At 33.2% G+C, this 20,503-nt stretch overlaps 1 protein-coding gene across 1 annotated transcript in view; it reads right to left on the bottom strand.

Annotated features, from left to right (window-relative positions):
- LOC148276730 (uncharacterized) overlaps positions 1 to 20,503 on the bottom strand; it is a 140,285-nt gene that overhangs the window by 68,771 nt on the left and 51,011 nt on the right. Inside the window, exon 3 of the mRNA XM_088233850.1 lies at positions 16,891 to 17,051. Coding sequence (XP_088089976.1) covers positions 16,891 to 17,051 — 161 coding nt within the window. The remainder of the gene's footprint in view (positions 1 to 16,890; positions 17,052 to 20,503) is intronic.

Genomic DNA, 20,503 nt, shown 5'->3' with positions numbered 1-20,503 from the left:
TTATAAGGCATGTGAATGTATTAATATGTTAATGCATAAAACACTTTATTTTAATTTTATACCTGTAATGTTAAAGCCCTTTGTGCGTAAATAGATAGTAAATAAATAAATAATTTAAGTATTTTATTTTCGAAATGACAAGACTGCATTTTTTCCATCGCTACAAGCAAGCGATGACAGCATTTAAAATCGTCATTAATACGGAAAAAATTGAATATAATTTACATTCAAATGAATAAGAAAGTGTTAAAAGTGGGCTTCATTACACCGAGTGTCAACAAATTAGAAAAATGTTTCACTCCTCAAGAAAACTTGAGTGATGGCTCAAGCGCTGTACAAAGACTAGACAAATGGTAGTGTGTATATAGAAAATAAAATAGAAAGCTCTAGAACTTAAATCACAAAAGTCAGGCTATATTTTATAGCAACACAATTGACCTTTACATTGAAACTGTATTGAGATGACATGTTCAAATTAGCAAGTGAAATTTATTTAGATAGGCGTATAATAATTTGGATAAATTAAAACATCAACGCGTTTAAACATGTTTGAATATTAAACAACTAGGTATATATTTTCAAAGACTTTTTTTCTGGTTTTGCGGAGTCAAACACATATTTTTTTAAATTTATTTCAACAGAGAGGGAAAGAGTTTTCGTGAAGAAATTTGGAAGTCTAGGCATTTACAGGGCTTATGACCTGTCATTGGCTGGTTTAAGTGGCCACTTTACACACTGTGTAACATTCACAATTCTGCCCATGTTTGAACATCCACATTTCCTCAACTCTTCCATCTGTTGACTTTTGTGAAGTGAAAGAGCTGAAACCTTTATCACGTGGGTGAGATTCATCCGGCTGAACCAAATCACCTACTAGGCAACGCCTGGAAACAATTTTCCAATTTTTATACTTCTTCTTTTACCAGGTAGTAATTCAACAATGTTTGATTATGTCCAAATGCTTGCAGACTGGCTGGATTTCCTCCCTAGGGAGTTGTTCATATTTAAATTTATTTCAACAGAGAGGGAAAGAGTTTTCGTGAAGAAATTTGGAAGTCTAGGCATTTACAGGGCTTATGACCTGTCATTGGCTGGTTTAAGTGGCCACTTTACACACTGTGTAACATTCACCATTCTGCCCATGTTTGAACATCCACATTTCCTCAACTCTTCCATCTGTTGACTTTTGTGAAGTCAAAGAGCTGAAACCTTTATCACGTGGGTGAGATTCATCCGGCTGAACCAAATCACCTACTAGGCAACGCCTGGAAACAATTTTCCAATTTTTATACTTCTTCTTTTACCAGGTAGTAATTTAACAATGTTTGATTATGTCCAAATGCTTGCAGACTGGCTGGATTTCCTCCCTAGGGAGTTGTTCATATTTAAATTTATTTCAACAGAGAGGGAAAGAGTTTTCGTGAAGAAATTTGGAAGTCTAGGCATTTACAAGGCTTATGACCTGTCATTGGCTGGTTTAAGTGGCCACTTTACACACTGTGTAACATTCACAATTCTGCCCATGTTTGAACATCCACATTTCCTCAACTCTTCCATCTGTTGACTTTTGTGAAGTGAAAGAGCTGAAACCTTTATCACGTGGGTGAGATTCATCCGGCTGAACCAAATCACCTACTAGGCAACGCCTGGAAACAATTTTCCAATTTTTATACTTCTTCTTTTACCAGGTAGTAATTCAACAATGTTTGATTATGTCCAAATGCTTGCAGACTGGCTGGATTTCCTCCCTAGGGAGTTGTTCATATTTAAATTTATTTCAACAGAGAGGGAAAGAGTTTTCGTGAAGAAATTTGGAAGTCTAGGCATTTACAGGGCTTATGACCTGTCATTGGCTGGTTTAAGTGGCCACTTTACACACTGTGTAACATTCACCATTCTGCCCATGTTTGAACATCCACATTTCCTCAACTCTTCCATCTGTTGACTTTTGTGAAGTGAAAGAGCTGAAACCTTTATCACGTGGGTGAGATTCATCCGGCTGAACCAAATCACCTACTAGGCAACCCCTGGAAACAATTTTCCAATGAATTGGCTGGATGTAATATTTTTATTAGGTTGGGTGCATTTTAGCTGTTTAGAAAGAATATTTTAATGCGATTTTACAGTAATTTGTTCATTACAAATTCGAAATTACAATATCAAAAAAATATATATGTAGGTTTGAATGCATGTGGATGCATGGGAGCTCCTACTCAGTTGGAGGTTGACAGAAGAGAATTATGTTGAGGGTTGTAGTGTATTTATTACATATTGAATAAATAGTGTAGCGCAGAGGGAAACTGCGTAAAGGATGCTTGTCTTCGAGGCCACAGTCTCAGGCTGGAGAAATAGAGATTCGATCTCAATCCACGTAAGCATTTTCTGACCAATAGGGTTGTTGATGGTTGGAATAAGCTGCAACAAGAGCTGATCTCAATGTGTGGTCTCAATAGGTTCAAAAATGGACCAGATTTGTTTAGAAAAATTTAAAGTGCGCCAACAGCTAACTTTCGTTTAAATAGATTTAAGCATATCAGCTTTAAGCTGCTCGTTAAAAGTAATAATAATAATAATATTTTTTATTATTATTCATAGATGGCGCTTTTATAATATTTTATTGAAAAATTGCATTTTTACGTTTATTTTCAATGGAAATTTTACACAACTAGGTTTGCGGAAACTTTACACTATATTGATTGTAACAAATACCATAACAATATAATTTCGGTTCTTTTCACAAAATGGTATACAAAACAAAAAAAGAAGATAAGTTATATATTGTTAAGGATAAAATTTAACACAAAATGTTGTAAAACAAATAAATAAAATATTATTTACGCTCAGAGCATCAACTTTGTGGTCAAACATATGAATAAATGCTAGTAAATTTTAGTATTTAACCACTTACCGACTTTTTATGTATATTGGTTTCCAGACGTGAGCGTCTCTTCGTCAGGACACTTACATTTAAAATGAAATAAATAATGAATTTTTTACATTCAAATAAAATTATCGCCCTCGTGGTGTACTGATCAGTGCGTTTGCGTACCATGTAAAAGGTCTCGGGTTCGATTCCCGTCATGATTGATTTGAAATATTTAAAAGGGTATAAAATGTTTTTACAATAAAAATATTTTATAGTTCCTGGACTGGTATCTTAAGCGTAAGACTGATCATCTTACTTTTATGAAAAACAAAAACGATTGGTGTACCGATGCAGTGCCCTATGCACAATTATTGGGTGCGAAAATGGAATGATGATGATGATGAAATTTTCACATTCAAATAATAAAAAAGTACTCAAATTAAACAACGTGGAGGTGATTCAAATTAAAAAAACCTTAAAAAATATTATTCCCCTGATAATAAAACGCTTTGCACTTACAGCCAATCTGCTAAACAAAATGGATTTTTTACCCTTGAAAATAGACGCACTATATCTGAATTGTGCTATTTACATAAGTTATTAAAAAATAAAGCATACTCTTTTGACTTACTCTCCAAAATTAATCTTAATGTCCCCCCTTTCGCGTGACAAGTATTTATTCCATATGCCGGTCTGTAGCACTAACTATGCACAACACTCTTTCCTCTATCGTTCTTGCTCAAACTACAACGCTTTTATTTCATCTGTTGATAAATTTAACACGCCCCTTAATTTATTTAAAAATAAATGAAGACTTATTCTTCCTGGCTGCGATACGATCCAACTTGCTATTTAATGGTGCTCACACTTACGCACACCTAAACATTTACTCTCATACAAACACACATTAACACACCCTTTTGTTGTACTACAATTTAATATGTATAATTTTTATTTAGAAACTTCGCTGGTATGTCCTTAAACCATATATTTTTATGTTATTATATCATTTATTTATTTATTTGACACTTTATATATATATATGCAATATATATATATATACATATAAAGGCAGGCATATTGCCTTAAAGTAGTTTTTTCCTACCTACCCAAACCGTTCAGTTTAAGAAAATTATAAATACATGGACATATTGAATCTTACAATTTTAGACAAAAATTAAAAACAAAGATTAACAAAATAAAAGGATATTTAAAAAAAATTAACACTATACTATGAAGAGAGGAGAGGGGATGGGAAGGAAAGAAGAAGGATAAACGAACAATTGAAATATTTAGATAGTGACATTTTAATCTTGACTTAAATGTAAATAAAGAGGGGCGTCTCTAACATTAGTGGGTAGATTATTCGACAATCGAGCGGCTACTGCTGTGAAAGAAGAGGCAAGAAAATTAGAGCGATGACAGGGTATTAAAAGGGTTCTCTAATTACTAGAACGAAGAGATAGACCGTGTTGCGAAAGAGGTTGAATGAGTTCTCTCAGATAAACAGGCGAAGTGGGATTATTTAAAATATTGTGAAGAAGTGATAGAATGTGAATGTTTCTTCTATGCCTAATACTGAGCCAGTGTAGTTGCGTGCGATACTCTGTTATGTGGTCAAATTTGCGAAGATCAAAGATATAACGGATACAAATATTCTGCAATCGTTCTTGTCGACTGTTGGTTTCTGTAAAATAAATAAATAAAGGTAAATGTGTATTTAACTATTTGAATGTTGGCGTAGTGCACTCACTGTAGGACACTTCCCGGTGAAGAGACAGGTACGTCTCAAACCCGGTAGATATGAAAAGTCGGTAAATGGTTAAATACTAATATTTACCAACATTAAATAAACAAAACACCTTTTAAAGTTTTATGACACTATTAGCGGAGGTGATAAATTAATGTAAAACAATGAATGGGATCGTCACATCACACACCAACTTCATAAATTAATTTCAGGCTTTGAATAAACACTCGTGGATTCGTGACTAATTTGTGAATACATAATATATAGGTAGATTCTCATCTCAAATTTAAATAAAGAATGTCAAGTTGAAATGCACGATCAATCCCAATACGTCAGAACAATTAGGCCACTATTATCGACTAATATATTATATGATTCAGCGAGGGATTGAGATGATTTTGAGATATTGAGAATCAGTGAGTAGAAAAAAGAAATGTACATATTAACGTAATTGAAATTTTCATAAGTTTTTTCTGAATTATTAAAATACTTCCAACGCAATCAAAATTCGTTTTTTTTATTAATTATTTTTGAATCCCTTCTCTAAATTATCCCCAATAAAGGCATTTGCAAATTCAATTATCAAAAATTAAAAAAAAATTAAAAAAAATTGGTTAACGGCATTTGTGATTTCAGGAAAAAATCCACAAGAAATGCAAGAAAAAATGCAAAAATTTTAATATTTTATTTAATTTGACTGATTTTGTACTGATCATTAATGCAACAATTTTCATTGTACTTCATAGTCCTAAAGCACCAATATACCCCCGTGAAAGTTTTAAACGCTTATCAGTTCAAGGTTAACCTCTTTGTTCTAATTCTCAAGGCACTCTCTTAATACCCATCCAAAATTCCTCTTTCTTCTCTAACTCATACAGTGTCCGTGCGGCTCGACTGTAGAATCATCTCCCATCCACCATCAAAGATGTTACTGCATTATCTCTGTTTAAATCACGTCTGAAGAAACATCTCCTTTCTCTTCCCTAATCTATCCTTCTTTCCTCTTTCCCTTTTCCTTTTTATTTCCTTTTCCCATTAAGTAATAGTATCGCTCTAAGGTAATTTACATGAAAATACAGCTACATATTTAAAAAAATGTATCTTTTTATTTTATTTATTATTGAATACGTTTTATTACTCAAATTGTATAAATAAAACATTTATTTTATTGGTTGGTTTGAAGAAATTGTCATTGAGCAATAAGTTCATAAAAATATAATTTCAGGTGTAACACTAAAAGTATGTGAATTTTAAGCACGTTGGTTTTATATTTTTGTGCAACTACTGTTATAGTGAAGATGTACAGGGGATTAGTATATTACTGTCCTAACGAAGAGACAGATACAATAAATTATTTATTAACGTTCAATATTATATTTTCTGTGTAATGTCGACTACCGACATAAGCAGAAAAAAATAGAGACGTTTTTAGAAATATCGGTTATCAAAAAGTTAAAGTGGCAAAAGTAAGTCGAACTGGAGCAATTGTGTTAATACAATATCTGAGGTAGAGGTCACTTTTTTCCTTTAACTATTTGAACATTTCAAACGAGTAAAGTGACAGTGATAGATTGTTTAGTTACTGCGTGGTAAACTCGAGTTATTGAATATTAAATCAATGTTACCATCTCTTACGGATGTTATTCGTCCTTGTTACGCGTGTCCTTCCTCAAGTCTTTAAAAAAACAAACAAAAGCCCGAATGCGCTTATTATCCGAACGGAAAAATCTGCAAAATTTTATAATGCGTCGAATCCAAAAGTTGGTGAGACTGGGTATTCAAATATACGCATTCACAAATTTAGAATTTATTGACTATGCCTAGCAAAATTAATAAAATTTGAGTTTATTTTGTAAAAACTGGTATCCCCAAATACGTGTAAGGAAACTAAGTGTAATGCTCTGGGAAAAAGTACCTGGTAAGCACAATGCGAAGGAACTGATAGAAGGGTACTCGCAAAGTTTTGTTTTTGACCTAATAAGCCTTATAATCAAGTGAGGGTTATCACAAGAGCCCTTACAGGGCACTGCAGATTGAACAAACACCTTTCTAGAATAAACCTTTCCGAAACTTCTAGATGTAGGTTCTGCAGTGCAGATGAGGAAACGCCTTTACACATTCTATGTGAATGTGATGCTTTAAATTATAAAAGGAGCCTCACCCTCGGGGGACCACTGGTTAAACCTGTGGATGTGAAAGAGCTCGCTCCCGATACTTTACGGATCTGGGCATGGAGGGGGAGATTAAGAGAAATGTAAACTCTCGCCTTCCACACAGTAGCCAGGCTCTTTATAGACCTAGGCTTGGAGAGCGAAAACTATTCACGGGGACCGTCACAATAGATCTTCACAAGCCGCAGTGACGTCAGGGGCTTACGTAGCATTGCTAAGAATAAGAATAAGAATCCTTAGACACGTCTATTTTTTTCTGATCAGGGGTGCTATTTTGAATCTGTTCTACCACCCAAAGAGTGGTTAATTTGGGAATTTTTGTTTTTTGGATGCGACTGCACCTGGCTTCATATGTAGCCACCATGATGATTTACATTTTGGAATTTTTCGACACATTCAAATTCATTACTTAGTTTATGGCAGCCTCCGCAGTGTGGTAGCTAAGACACCCGACTCACATAAAGATGGTTCCGGATTCGATTCTCGGTAACACCAAAAACGTGATTTTTCTCAAGCCTGGGTTTTCTATACTGTAATTAATCACTAATTGGCCCTTATAACTTATCGTGGTACAAAAAATATGCATATAAAAAAAATACTATTTAAAAAAAACTGTTTTAATATCAAATATGAATGGCAGTATGTTTTTCTAAATAAAATGAAGTTAATGTAGGTAAAATATTGAATGATTATTTTTTCTCAAGCCTGGGTGTTCTGTGTTGTAATTTACCACTGTAATTAGGCGTTCTGGCCTGTTGTGGTGCAAAAAAAATATTTAAAAAATGTGATAAAAATAGTCCCTGGACTAATACTTGAAGCGTATGACTGATCATCCTACCTTCATGTAACATAAAAAGATCAAGATACGCTGCGATTGGTGTACCAATGCATGCCCTGTGCACCACTAGGTGCGGAAAGAGAATGATGATGATTAAAATAATTATCAGTCATGATTCATTAAATTGGTCGATTTATCATCAGTTCAAGACCCAGCCTTCGTTTATTGGGTGTTTACATAACTCATGAATATATATGTAACGCAAAAAAATATATATCTTGTAGAGCAGAAAGTTTTCTTTCGAATGACGTTTACCATTTTGTTTAACCAAAAGCGGACAAAATCATGTTATTCTTATTATTATTAAGATCCTGACGTCACTGCGACCTGTCAAGATCTATTGTGACGGGTCTCAGTAAACAATTCTCGCCCAGTCTTCATTTTGATAAATTTCCCCTTCCAAGTCCAGATCCGTAAAGTATCGGGCTATAAGGTAGAGGGCAAGCTTTTTTACATCCCCAGGTTTAACCGGTGGTCCCCCGAGGATGAGGTTCTTTTTATGATGCAAAGTATAACACTCACATAGAATGTGTAATGGTGTTTCCTCATCTGCACTTCAGACCCTACATCTAGACGTTTTGGAAAGGTTCATACCAGCGAGGTGTTTGTTCAATCTGCAGTGCCCAACCTTATGCTAAGAACTAATAGTTAAATAATCTCAGAAATACATTAAAAATAGAATTATTTCAGGTCTGAAATGCCGCCGTACTATTTGATGCGTCGGATGTTTTGTCGACAATTTGGACATTAGAATTGTCAATTTGCTAAAATGAACCTTCTTCAAGCGTAAAATGAATGAGTGTTATAACTTGAAAGTAAAAAGTATTTCCTCAATCAGCGTATAATTTGATTTGTTTATACCAAATCGTTAGTAAATTTGAATAAGGAATTTCCCCTGACCTTTAAGGAGTGATTTCGTGTTTTACTTCTACAAAAAGCGTTTTGGAAAACAATATCTCGCCAGAAACGAAGTAATGAAGAACATATTTGTAAGACAATGTTTTGAGTTTGTCAAAATTTTTGTAGGACTGGATTCAACCCCCTAGGAAGCTATTAATATTGACATGTTACAACAGACATAAAGAGGGTTTGTAGGGTTACTAATAAATTTGAAAGTATCACACCAATCAAGTCACTTTACTGCTCCCTGGTTAGAAGTCGTTTAGAATATATTTCTCCAGTCTGGTCGCTGGTTGCCCCATTATCGGGTACATTCTGATTTACTGGAGCGCGTCCAGAAGAAATTTCTAAAATATATTAATCTTAAACTTCATATTCCAGCTGCTTTATTTAATTATAATCAATTGTTATCTTCGGCAAATCTTTTGAGACTTTCTGATAAAAGAATCCTAACTGACCTAATATTACTTTTTAAACTGATCAATTCATTAATTGACTGTCCTGATTTGCTGGAGTTGGTGTGTTTCCGTGTACCTGGTCGACATACCCGCCACAGATCTCCTTTTTGTTCTGCAAGTTCTAGGACCAACTATCACATGCACTCGCCTATCCCTAGGCTCCATAGATATGGCAATCAGTTTGAGGACAAGGCTGATATATTTGGTATAAAAAAGTGTTTTTCCTTTTTTTTTTTTTCATATTTATGTATTTATTTCGTTAATATTTTTGGTTGCTTATGTGTATTTATCTACTTGTTACTATTGTTATAGTTTTGCAATTTTATAATTTTTTGTTATGTTTATATATATGTATTTTTTTTCATATTTATGTTCTATATACGTTAAAGGCAATTTATGCCGTTTATGTAAAATAAATAAAAATAAAATAAAGAGCATTTTACAAAAGGGAATATAGAAGTTGAGGCATCCACGGGGCTTATGACATGTCATTGGCTGGTTTGAGTGGCCACTTTACACACCGTGTAACATTCACCATAGTAAAAATGTATCGAGGGTGTCTACAAAAAATACCATACTCTTGATTTATTTCATATGAAAAAACATGTGAAACGGGATTAGAAAAATTAATCGTAAATTTCAAAATCAATATAGATATTGTGGCCACTTTACACACCGTGTAACATTCGCCATAGTGACAAACCAGCCAATGACAGGTCATAAGCCCTGTGGATGCCTGGACTTCTATATTCCCTTCTGCAAAATGTTCTTCATGTCTGTTGTAATATGTTAATACATGTAAGACGTTCAAAAAGCGATAGTCTATTTGTAAAATGTGTTCAAAATTGTGTCTTAACTGTTTTAGATAAAGCACTGAAAGAAGACTTTCAATCCATAATTATTATACACCAATTAAATGTTTAAAAATGTATTGAGGGTGTCTACATGATAAACTATACTATTGATTAATTTCGTATGACCAAAAATATGTGAAATGGGATTGAAAAAATTAACTGTATTTTTAAAATCAATATATGGATATTGTGGAGAAATGTTTACATACATAACTTTTAAAATCAAATTGTTAAAAAATATGTCTCCACCAAAACGCGACACGTTTGGCCTGTATTAACATATTATATACACTAATATATACACTTTATCACATCCTTGGCAACTTAGTTTGTACACGGCTTCAGTTTATACTTGAGATATATACTTCAGAGATACTTTAGTTAACATCTTTGATAGTGGATGGGAGATGATTCCACAGCAAGCTGCATGGACACTTTATGAGATAGAGAAGAAAGAGAAATTGTGGATGGGTATTAAGAGGATGTTTTAAAAAATAAAATGAAAAAGTAAATATCCGTGAAAATTTTTAACGTTTATCAGTTCATACTGTTAAGCATGAACTGATTTTTGTAGTTATTATAATGTCATTGTCGACTGTTTTTTTCTGTAAAATAAATAAATAAAAACCATGCAACTGGACTAAAATCAATGAAAACGAATTGTTGCGAATTACCATCAATATGTGGCTAACATGATAACAATTTCGCAAAAATGTGTTAATCCGCAATAGACGCTTTCTTTACTCGAGTTACTGACAAGTTTTTTTTAATTACAAACGGCAGTTAACTTTTTGTAATTTGAAGATTCAGATAGGAAGTAAATTCCAAGGTATTTTTAACGTCTGGATTAGAACATAAAGCTTTTAATTCAGTTTTATTCATTTTTTACTCAAAATTTTCCATCACAATAAAATATGTTCTACCGATAATTTTACATTTCTTAAAAATATAAAAATTATGCATTCACATAAATATATTTCTTTTTGTAAAGTAACATTCATTAAAAAAAAATTATTGACATCATTGTTATTACAAAGGTTATAGTTTTAAATGTGACTTGTAAAAATGCGTCGTCCCACTTTCTTGTAATTATTTTATAAAAAAAAAAGAATTATATCTTTTTTTGGTTCTATTATGTACTTTTTTATATATTAATTTAACAGCCAAGCTAAATAGGGAAATACCACGACTTTTTTTACAAATTAAAATTAATATGGGTTTATGAAATACTGAGTAGAAAACGTTTCTGAACTAAAAAGTCATTTTTAATTTTTAGTTCCCTCGAAAACGGTACAGTGCATTGGCCACGCCCCTAATACTTTACGATTCAGTTTAATTTTGAACTTTGTTTGTGACCTTTCAAATTTAAATAGAACATTGTCACGAATCTTGACGTCACAATTGCACATATATATACACTTTATCAAGACAAGATAAGTGTATATACAAACAGAGCGCACAGCAAAGAAGAGAATTGACGAACACAAAAGAGCGTGTAAACTTGGGCACCCAGACAAATCCGCAATAGTGGAACACTTTATAGACACAGGACATTTTTTCGCCTTTGAACCAAAAATTCTACATAAACCTAGTAATTATAGTGCACGAATAATAAAAGAGGCAATTGAAATACACAGACATCCAAATAATATAAACAAAGACGACGGGCTTAAATTAAATTCAACATGGTTCCCAGCACTACATATGACAAAAACAAATAGAAATGTGCCTACTGCCGACTGCGACACGGTACAAATTACTAGTACATAAACATAATTATTCTTTCCTACAAAACTAGAAATGTGCCTACTGCTGACTGTGACACGGTACAAATTACTAGTACATAAACACATACATTTCTTTATATAACACACAGTTTTCCCTGAAGATGGCTCCTGCAATGGTAGCCGAAACGTCGGATCAAATCCAACATACACGGTATCACCCAAAAAATATACATAATATCAAGTATCTCTGTTGAAATCACGTCTAAAGGAACATCTCCTTTATTTTCCTTAATCTCTCCTCCTTTTTTTTTTTCCCTTTCCTCTTTATAAGTTTTCCCCATTAAGTAATAGAATTAATTTGAGGTAATTTCTATGAAAATGCAGCTACATATTTCAATATATTACAAAAAACAACATTTAAACAAAAAGTTCAGAACTATGTGTAAATGAACAATAAAATTGTTATTATAAGAGCACACAAAAGAACATGTTTACGAGTGTCTTATTTTAAAATAAATAAAAATGAATAAGAAATCATTTTTATTCATTTTAATTCACTTGCTCTAATAATTTACTTTCATAAAAAAAACAGTATCCACATTTCAAAAAAAATCTTGACCCAATAAAGTGATTATAACTTAAGACAAAATAACTGGGGATTACTCAGATATTAAGTCTTCTTTTCGTGACTAAGATTTGAAATCGATTAAAATAAATATTGCAAAAATAAACCCATGATCACGATTTAAAATAGCAAGTATAATAAAATTCTAACGTTTGAGGTTTGACGTATATTAAAATATGGATGTCGAGGCATCTAAAGGGCCTACGTTTTTATTTATTTATTTTATCTTTTACAATTTTTGTAATTTTTTTGTTTAAAATAATTTCCATGGGATGTCCAGTGCGCAAATTCGAAAATACAGGACGTGGATGAATGAAAGACAGGCGCCGGGGCGCAGTTGGTAAGTAGGCCAACTGTGAAACTGGCGTCGCGGGTTCGATTCCCGCCAGTTGAAAGAAAAATATTTAAGAAAGATTTTTTTCTTAATTGGTTCGGGTGTTGTGGTGTATTTTCAGTGTAGACTGAAAAATATTTTGCGGCTCAATTCACTAGTATGAGCTCGCCAGCAGAGATGTTTATCCATTTGAGAGATGCACGGAGGCTTTTTGTGGATACCATATGCTCCAACTAGATGATAAACACTACATTATTATTACCTGCTTAGACTGATCCACTCCGTAATCCATTTTTGACAGCATTTTTATGGTGCGAGTACTTATTAACCATCCTTATGGACAATGTAAGTAGGTTGTACAATTTAATCGAAAAGTAGACCAATCCTCTTTGAACGAAAGTCGTGTTAATTTTCAATTGTTTTTTCAGCATCCGGGTAGACTGACATATGATTAATTTGCTGGGGTTTATACACTATGAAACATTAGTGTTAACGTGCTCGGAGGGCCGCGCCGGCTATACAAAAATAGCGCGTGAAGTCACGTGTTATTGTACGCGCTTTGCGCGTCGAGGTCAAGTACTCTGAACGATTTTCGAAATCATCCACTTAAGACATCTGTTAGAAGCTTGGTGAAATACTAGCGTGCGAGGATTTATCAAAATTATCGACATGACAGCGGTTCAAATAAGTGTTTCTAAAAAATGACTTTTTTCCCTTTTCGCCTTGTCAAAATTAATCGTCATTGTAATAGCCTTATGATGATATAAAAAAACTTGATGTTTTTATTTATTAAGTCAAAGATTGCTTAGTAAGCTAGACGTATCTTCACTAAATCCTCTTAATGTCAATGGTACCAATATTCAATACAGGAAATCCGTAAAAAAACTAGGAGTAAAAATGGATGAACATCTCTGCTGGCGAGCTCATACTAATGAATTAAGCCGCAAAATATTTTTCAGTCTACACTCACTTAGAAGGTTGCAATTTTTTTTACCTATTAATACTAAATGCACCCTTGTACAAGTATGTACCTTGTACTACTACCCATTCTAGATTACGCTGATGTTTCCATGACTGATTTAAGCTGTGAGCAACTCGATAAACTTAAACGACTTCAGAATACATGTGTAAGGTACATTTTTGGTCTTAGGAAATATGATCGCATTTCTGATTATCGCAGGCAACTGAAATGGCTCAAAATTAGACAGCGGAGAGACTATCACTCCCTCTCACTTCTGTTCAATGTACTTCATAGTTCTAACGCTCCTATATACCTGCGTGAAAAATTTCAACGCTTATCAGTTAATGGTTTACCTCTTCGTTCTAATTCTCAAGGCACTCTCTTAATATCCATCCACAATTCCTCTTTCTTCTCTAACTCATATAGTGTCCGTGCGGCTCGACTGTGGAATCATCTCCCATTCACCATCAAAGATGTTGCTACATAATCTCTGTTTAAATCACATCTGAAGAAACATCTCCTTTCTCTTCCTTAATCTCTCCTCCTTTCCTTTTTCCTCTTTCCTCTTTTTTCCTTTTTCCCATTGAGTAATAGTTTTGATTTAAGGTAATTTATAAACAAATACGTTTATTTCTTTTTTATATACCTTTAGCTTTTAATCTTTTTTTCGATTGAATATGTTTTGTAACTTGAATTATAAAAATAAAACTTTTATTTTATTGGTTGGTTGGAAGAAATTGCCATTTGGTAATAAGCCCGCCAATGTACAAATAACATTATATACAAAAAGTTAAATAAAGAAATAAATTAATTAACTACAAAAGGTAAGTTCCTTCTAATTACTTCAACTATGGTGTGAGGATCTGGTGGGTGGATAATCGGCTGTGGCCAAGTTAGGGAACTTCTCCGCATTTGCTTTAAGAAGAGGAAACCACAAAAAACTCATTCAGGAGAAGTCGGACTATTGACAGACATAAACAATTCTGCCGTTCCACTTTTATATCGTTCGGCATTTTGTGTCCTATTTTAATTTATTTCAACAGAATTCTATCAATATCATTGCGATTTACTTGTTTAAATCTTTTTTTGTGTTTTTCTCGAAAGTGGAATTTTTCGAGTTACGGCCGCGGCGGCTTAGAGATTGTACGGCAGAATATAGCTTACTAAATAGCCTGTGGCGGAATAATGATATTCAATAGTCATTTGTCTGTTTGTATGATCATTTATAGATTTCTCTTCCGTAAAGGTCATTAATTTACGAAGTTAAACTGTCACGGAGTTTGTACGAAAGTGGAGGACAAAAATATCGTGATACGAGATGATCAATGATAATGAACTTCGAGATAATTAATGATTTGTTCTTCATTCGCTATTTTTTAGGCAATGAAGAACTTCAGCTCTACGGGAAATTGGATACAAAAATGTTTTCCTGCGCGCGGTAAAAATTAGAGCATTAAATTGTACAGCAAAGTTTCTTGAAAATGTACGAAAAAAATAATAAAAAATATTTTAATATAAACGCACTACTTTGATTGACGTCACTGGTTCATGTGAACCAACCAATGATGCGTGAGTTGGGAAGGATATCCGGTTGTTTTTTTGTAAACGAACCAATGGGAAGAACTAACAGGGAGCGACCTCTGACGTAAAACGCAAAATTGTTTCAGAAATACAAAACTTTAAAAATCATAGAGTTGATAATACGAAAAGTAAACATTTTTTTTGGGCTTCTATTAATAGTCTTTTAACAAGTAAAAAAATAAAAAAGACACCAAACTTCCTCATTCATTTCGGGGATTGTTGGTGCCATTATCATTTATTTATTTGATTTATTTATTAATTTCAAATTAATTTATCAATTTCTGTTGTTCAGATTAAAGTTCTGTTTTTCTCATAATTTGGAAAAAAACGAACACACCTTACAGTGTATAGGTAAGTAAAGAACTTACAGTGTATCTAGATTATGCTTTACAGAAAAGTAAAGTACTTATAGGATTGATGTAGAAGTAAAAATGATATATTATTTATTAAGGGGATGTCTCGGCATTGGGCGCATTTCGCCCTGGTCAGGTATTTTTTGATATACGGGACGACATTATTTGTTGTTTTTATTTGTGTGTTTTTATAGGATAAGTGTTAGAAAAAAAAATTCATTTGATTTGTATTAAGGACGTGTTTCAAATTAATGTAAAATGTCATCCTCGGCACAAGGCACCATGAAGAAACATTATTTTCAATAAAATTATTTAAAAAAATATATATGTGAAATCTATCTATCTATCTATCTATCTATCTATCTATCGATCCATCTATTTATCTATCTATATTTATCTATATATATATATATAAATGAATCGTCGTATTGCGTCTCGCAAAAACTCAAAAATGACAGATTTACGTGCGGTTTTTTGCAAAATTTTCTAATTTACGTACGGTTTACAAATAATAACATCTTCAATATATTGAGTAGAAAAAAAGTTAGAAGCATTTATGTGTTTTCATCGATTTTCCAGGATTGCATTCGAGTGAAATGCATATTCCAAAAAATTTGGAGAATGTTATTAAAAACATCCATTATTTTTAATAAATACTGAATTTATTATTTTCCTTACAATTTCTTAATTTTTACATATTAACTTATTTTTAATGGGTTTTTAGTTATGTTTAAATAATTTCAAGTAACATTTGATACATTTTTGAAAAACGAATTCTTACACAAAATGCACCACTGTTGGTGAATAGCGCAGAGTTTGACATTTGCAAAACAAATTATATTTAAAAATGAATTATTTTATGTTTTGGAATTCAATCATAAAAAGTATCTAGGTACCTAAATAAATTCAATATTTAAATATGTATATTTTTTAGTTTTGGAATTCAATCATAAACAAGTAACTAGGTACCTTCTTATTAATAAAAATACTTTTTCCTTTTATCTGGACAGTTTTTGCACGCTTTCACTACACAGTCATTTTTCTTTTCTTTTGGTTTCGAATGAAATGTCAAGGTCATGTTAAAACCCGACTGGCGGTTAAAAAATGACTAAATTCGCGTTGAGCATGAGTTGAGTGCCATAATTTTAGAATGCTAAGGGTAAAACGCGGTCTGACTTATCTTCATTAACACGTATTCCCGTATTTTCTCCATGGATTATGGCACCAGAGTAGTGACTTTTGCACGATTTTGACGGCGACGAGGCCTCTTAGCCAATCACATAAGTAGATAAAACGACAAACTAACCCTTATAACGAATAAATAAATAGCTCAAAATAAATAACGTATGTCACTATTTACGAAAAAACGTTTGTTCAACCAGCTAATAGCAGGCAAACTAACATTCGGGCGGACCGCTAGTAATAAATAAATACTAATGTGTACACGAATACTTAATGCATTTAATGCTTACCATCAGCATAAACGGGATCCACTAATCGCAGGAAAGTGTCTCCTCTATTGGCCCAAGATCTGTGTTTGAAGTTGTTACACTCTCCTGTAGGGCTCCGGTACTTGCTCGGGGGGCACGGAGGGCCACCTTCGGCCTCGCAGGGAGGAGCCGCGCTGGACGTCCTAGAATAAACAGTCATATAAAAACGGGTGTGGTTTAAAGGGATCTTGCTTATGGGCGATTGGTGCCGATCGAAATTCGATCAAAAAACATTATCTTTTTTTGTTGTATTTTTTTATAGGTGCAACGTAAAAGCTTGTATTTTTATGAGATACAATAACTTTACTCTTCTCAATAATATTTCAATGCACCTTATTTTTTTTTTTTTTGCATGTTGCATGTTTTATTTTTACCTTGCTTATTATGTACAAAGTTTATAATTCATAAAAGTGGATTTTTCTGTTTTTAGTAAGCTTCTATTTTATAAGTGTTGGGATCAGGAGGGATATTTTACAGTGGGCCAATCAGGAAATTCTTGGGCGCTTGCTTTAGTGAAGAGGAAACTGTCCGCCAAGTTCGGTCGAATGTGAAGGTTTTGCTTGCAGTTTTCTTCGATTGCAGGGGCGTGGTGCATCACGAGTTCTTGCCACAGGGTAGAACGGTCAATTAGAAATATTGTTGCAAGTTATGCGCAATTTGCACGAAGCAATCCGCCAGAAACGCCCATATTTGTGGAATACGAAAATTGGCTTTTGCACCATAATAACGCCCCTGCTCACACATCGTTGCTTGTGGGCGAATTTTCGGCCAAAAACTACACACTAATAATGTCGGAGCCACCGTATTTCCCAGATCTGGCCCCCTGTGATTTTTTCTTGTTCCCGAAACGGAAGAGGTCCATGAAAGGACGACGCGACGCTACGATTGAGAAGATAAAGACGGCATCGAAGGAGGAGCTGAACAAAATCACAAAAAATGATTCTTTGAAGTGCTTCGAGGATTGTGGGAACGTGGGCTCAAGTGTATAATATCTGGTGGGGATTACTTTGAAAGGGACAAAATCGATATTCATGAATAAATAAATAATTTTTGAAAAAACACAAAATTCGAGATACTTTTTGAATAGACTACAAATACTATAATTTGCTAATTTTTGGGTTTGGTTGGATCTGTGTGATACAACAACATCTCTTATCAATGAAATCATCTCAAACGACGATTATTATTAACTTCGTGATATATAATTATATATTATGTAGCTATTAAGAAATAATGTTCTAAATTCTGTTTTCCAAATCGAGAATCTTCAAATATAGTTTGTGTAATCTATGGGTTTACTCTAAGAGAAAAACATCACGACTGTGTTTAAGATGTTCACAATATATTTTATTTATTCGTATGAAAAAATAAGCTGAAATAATCGGTTTTTCTGACTCACTGCTAGCGCTGGGCGCGTTTAAATAATATTTTTATTTGTATTTGGAGAAAAATACAATCAGTGGCAATGATTTATAAAACATAATAATAATTTGTTTTTCTGTAAATAAAATTACTGTAAAACATTTATGTGGAAGTCAAACATAATGGTAAGCTTCGCATAATTTTATTTGATTTTATTTTTATTCTATTAACATAAACGGCAAATCTGCCTTTTAAAAACAATTATAAAACTAACATTTGGCTTAATACATTTTTTTTAAAAAACATAAACCTACTTATACCCAAGATTTATAAAAAAAAATTAAACCAAAAAATCATACGAGATTTATATTTTAAAAAATAACCTAAAAATTATACAGTATATTCAGTAGAAAGTTTAAATAATAAAACATTCTACAGTAATACATCAAGAAAATTTTAAGTACTGTGTCATACAGCTGGGCAAAGTGAACAAAAAACTGTATATATTATGAAATGCATAAATAAATATAATTGCCATTAACCATCTTTAAAAAAGTTTAAAAGGTTTGTTTTATAGGAACAATACCCTACACTAAATATATAAGATACGTGGGAATAACTATTGCCGAGTTCGCGAAGTCTATTTAATACGGCATTACAAGTATACACTGTCCGTGAATTGTTGCTACAAAGCGGTGGCACCTGTCTAGTCATTCTTCCATTCTTCTTTAATTGCTCATATAAAACCCTCTGGTCTCGTCTCAGTTTTCGGTGTATCTATCTCATGTTGTACTTTGATTATTCCATGATTCACGTGTGTTTACATGTTTTTCTAAGAATCGAATAATGTTTTTTTATAGGGATGTGAATGACCGGTTGAAAACAAAAGTGAACTCATTCAAGCGTCGATATTCGAACTACCTAGCATCGTGAAGGTCAACTAAGAGTGACAGTTGATTTTTTATAGAGGAAACGTAAAACATACTACGGGGTTTTTGATTGCCGGCGATATTGATAGCCAATTTGACACTAGATTATTATTTATGGAGTGTGTTGATCTTAACCCTTTTATCTCGCGTGTTCATTAAAATATACATGAAAGACATTCGGACGAACTCTCAACATCAAATAAATATCTACCCATCCATACTAATTCCACTTCATGCGCGTAAGTGCCTGTCAAAAGCACAATGAGCCCTGTACTAAACTAACATCATACGAGTAAAGTGCTTCAAACACACACGATCAACAAGGTAGTTGTGCCAGCGTCTACCTATACCGCCATATCCATACACAAGTTGCGCTAGCGTCCACGACTGCCAGCTTCACCAGTCGCTCAATCACAAATAACTATCGACGTGCTAATAAGCGACGTGATAAAAATTTCTCACTATGGTTGTTTATCGTAATCGTGATCACAATGGAACATCCATGAACACTTAATATTAAATATCCAAATATTTACGTTTCGCGACGTATTATAATCCTGCTGCACAATCACATATTTAAATTTTATCGGTGTAAATATGGAAAATATTCTAAAACTGCTATTTTTATTTATTTTTAATTCATCATGCTATTTATTGCATTTAGCTGGCAGTTGGCAAGCCAAATGTCAATAAAAGCAGTCTCCATAGTAATTTTAATTTAATTTTCATTTTTTTGCAATTTATTGTATTATTTTTTATGGTCAAAGCAGATTTTTTGGCAATAAAACTGTATTTATTTACGAGGAAAACAAAAAACTAACCGACACGAGCGTTGACTTAGAGATTACACACGCGTTGACTTATGCCTGCGATCACTTAGGCATGTTCATTATTGTTCATTTTAATCGCTCACGTTTTTAAGCACGTCGATAGTAATTTGTGATTGAGCTACAGAAGCTTTCAGCACCACGTCACCACATCACCAGGGTAGTGGAGTTGCGCAACCCTCCCTCCAATTAAACAGTCTACTATCTAACTGTTCTTTCTTCGGGACGAGATATTTCCACTCCTAAACAAAAGATTGATTTGCTTACGTACCTACATACCTAAATTAAAAAGTGGCGAATTTATTGTTTTATTACTGGTATCCCTAATTAGGTTTCAATTTTTTCTATCTATCTTAGTATACGGCAATTAACTGAAAACTTCGTTTTGTTTGTCAGTTTTGGAGAGAATTCCATGCTGAGAAAAATCCGTTGGAATGTTTGACTCAAATTTTTTTTTTTCTGGTTTATTCATATTTT

The sequence above is a fragment of the Micrasema longulum genome, unplaced genomic scaffold (assembly GCF_059751315.1).
Source record: "Micrasema longulum isolate JH-2025_06_02 unplaced genomic scaffold, ASM5975131v1 h1tg001157l, whole genome shotgun sequence".
Taxonomy (NCBI): Eukaryota; Metazoa; Arthropoda; class Insecta; order Trichoptera; family Brachycentridae; genus Micrasema; species Micrasema longulum.
Note: the sequence above shows the minus strand (reverse complement) of the source record. Positions and strands in the feature narration are given on the sequence as shown.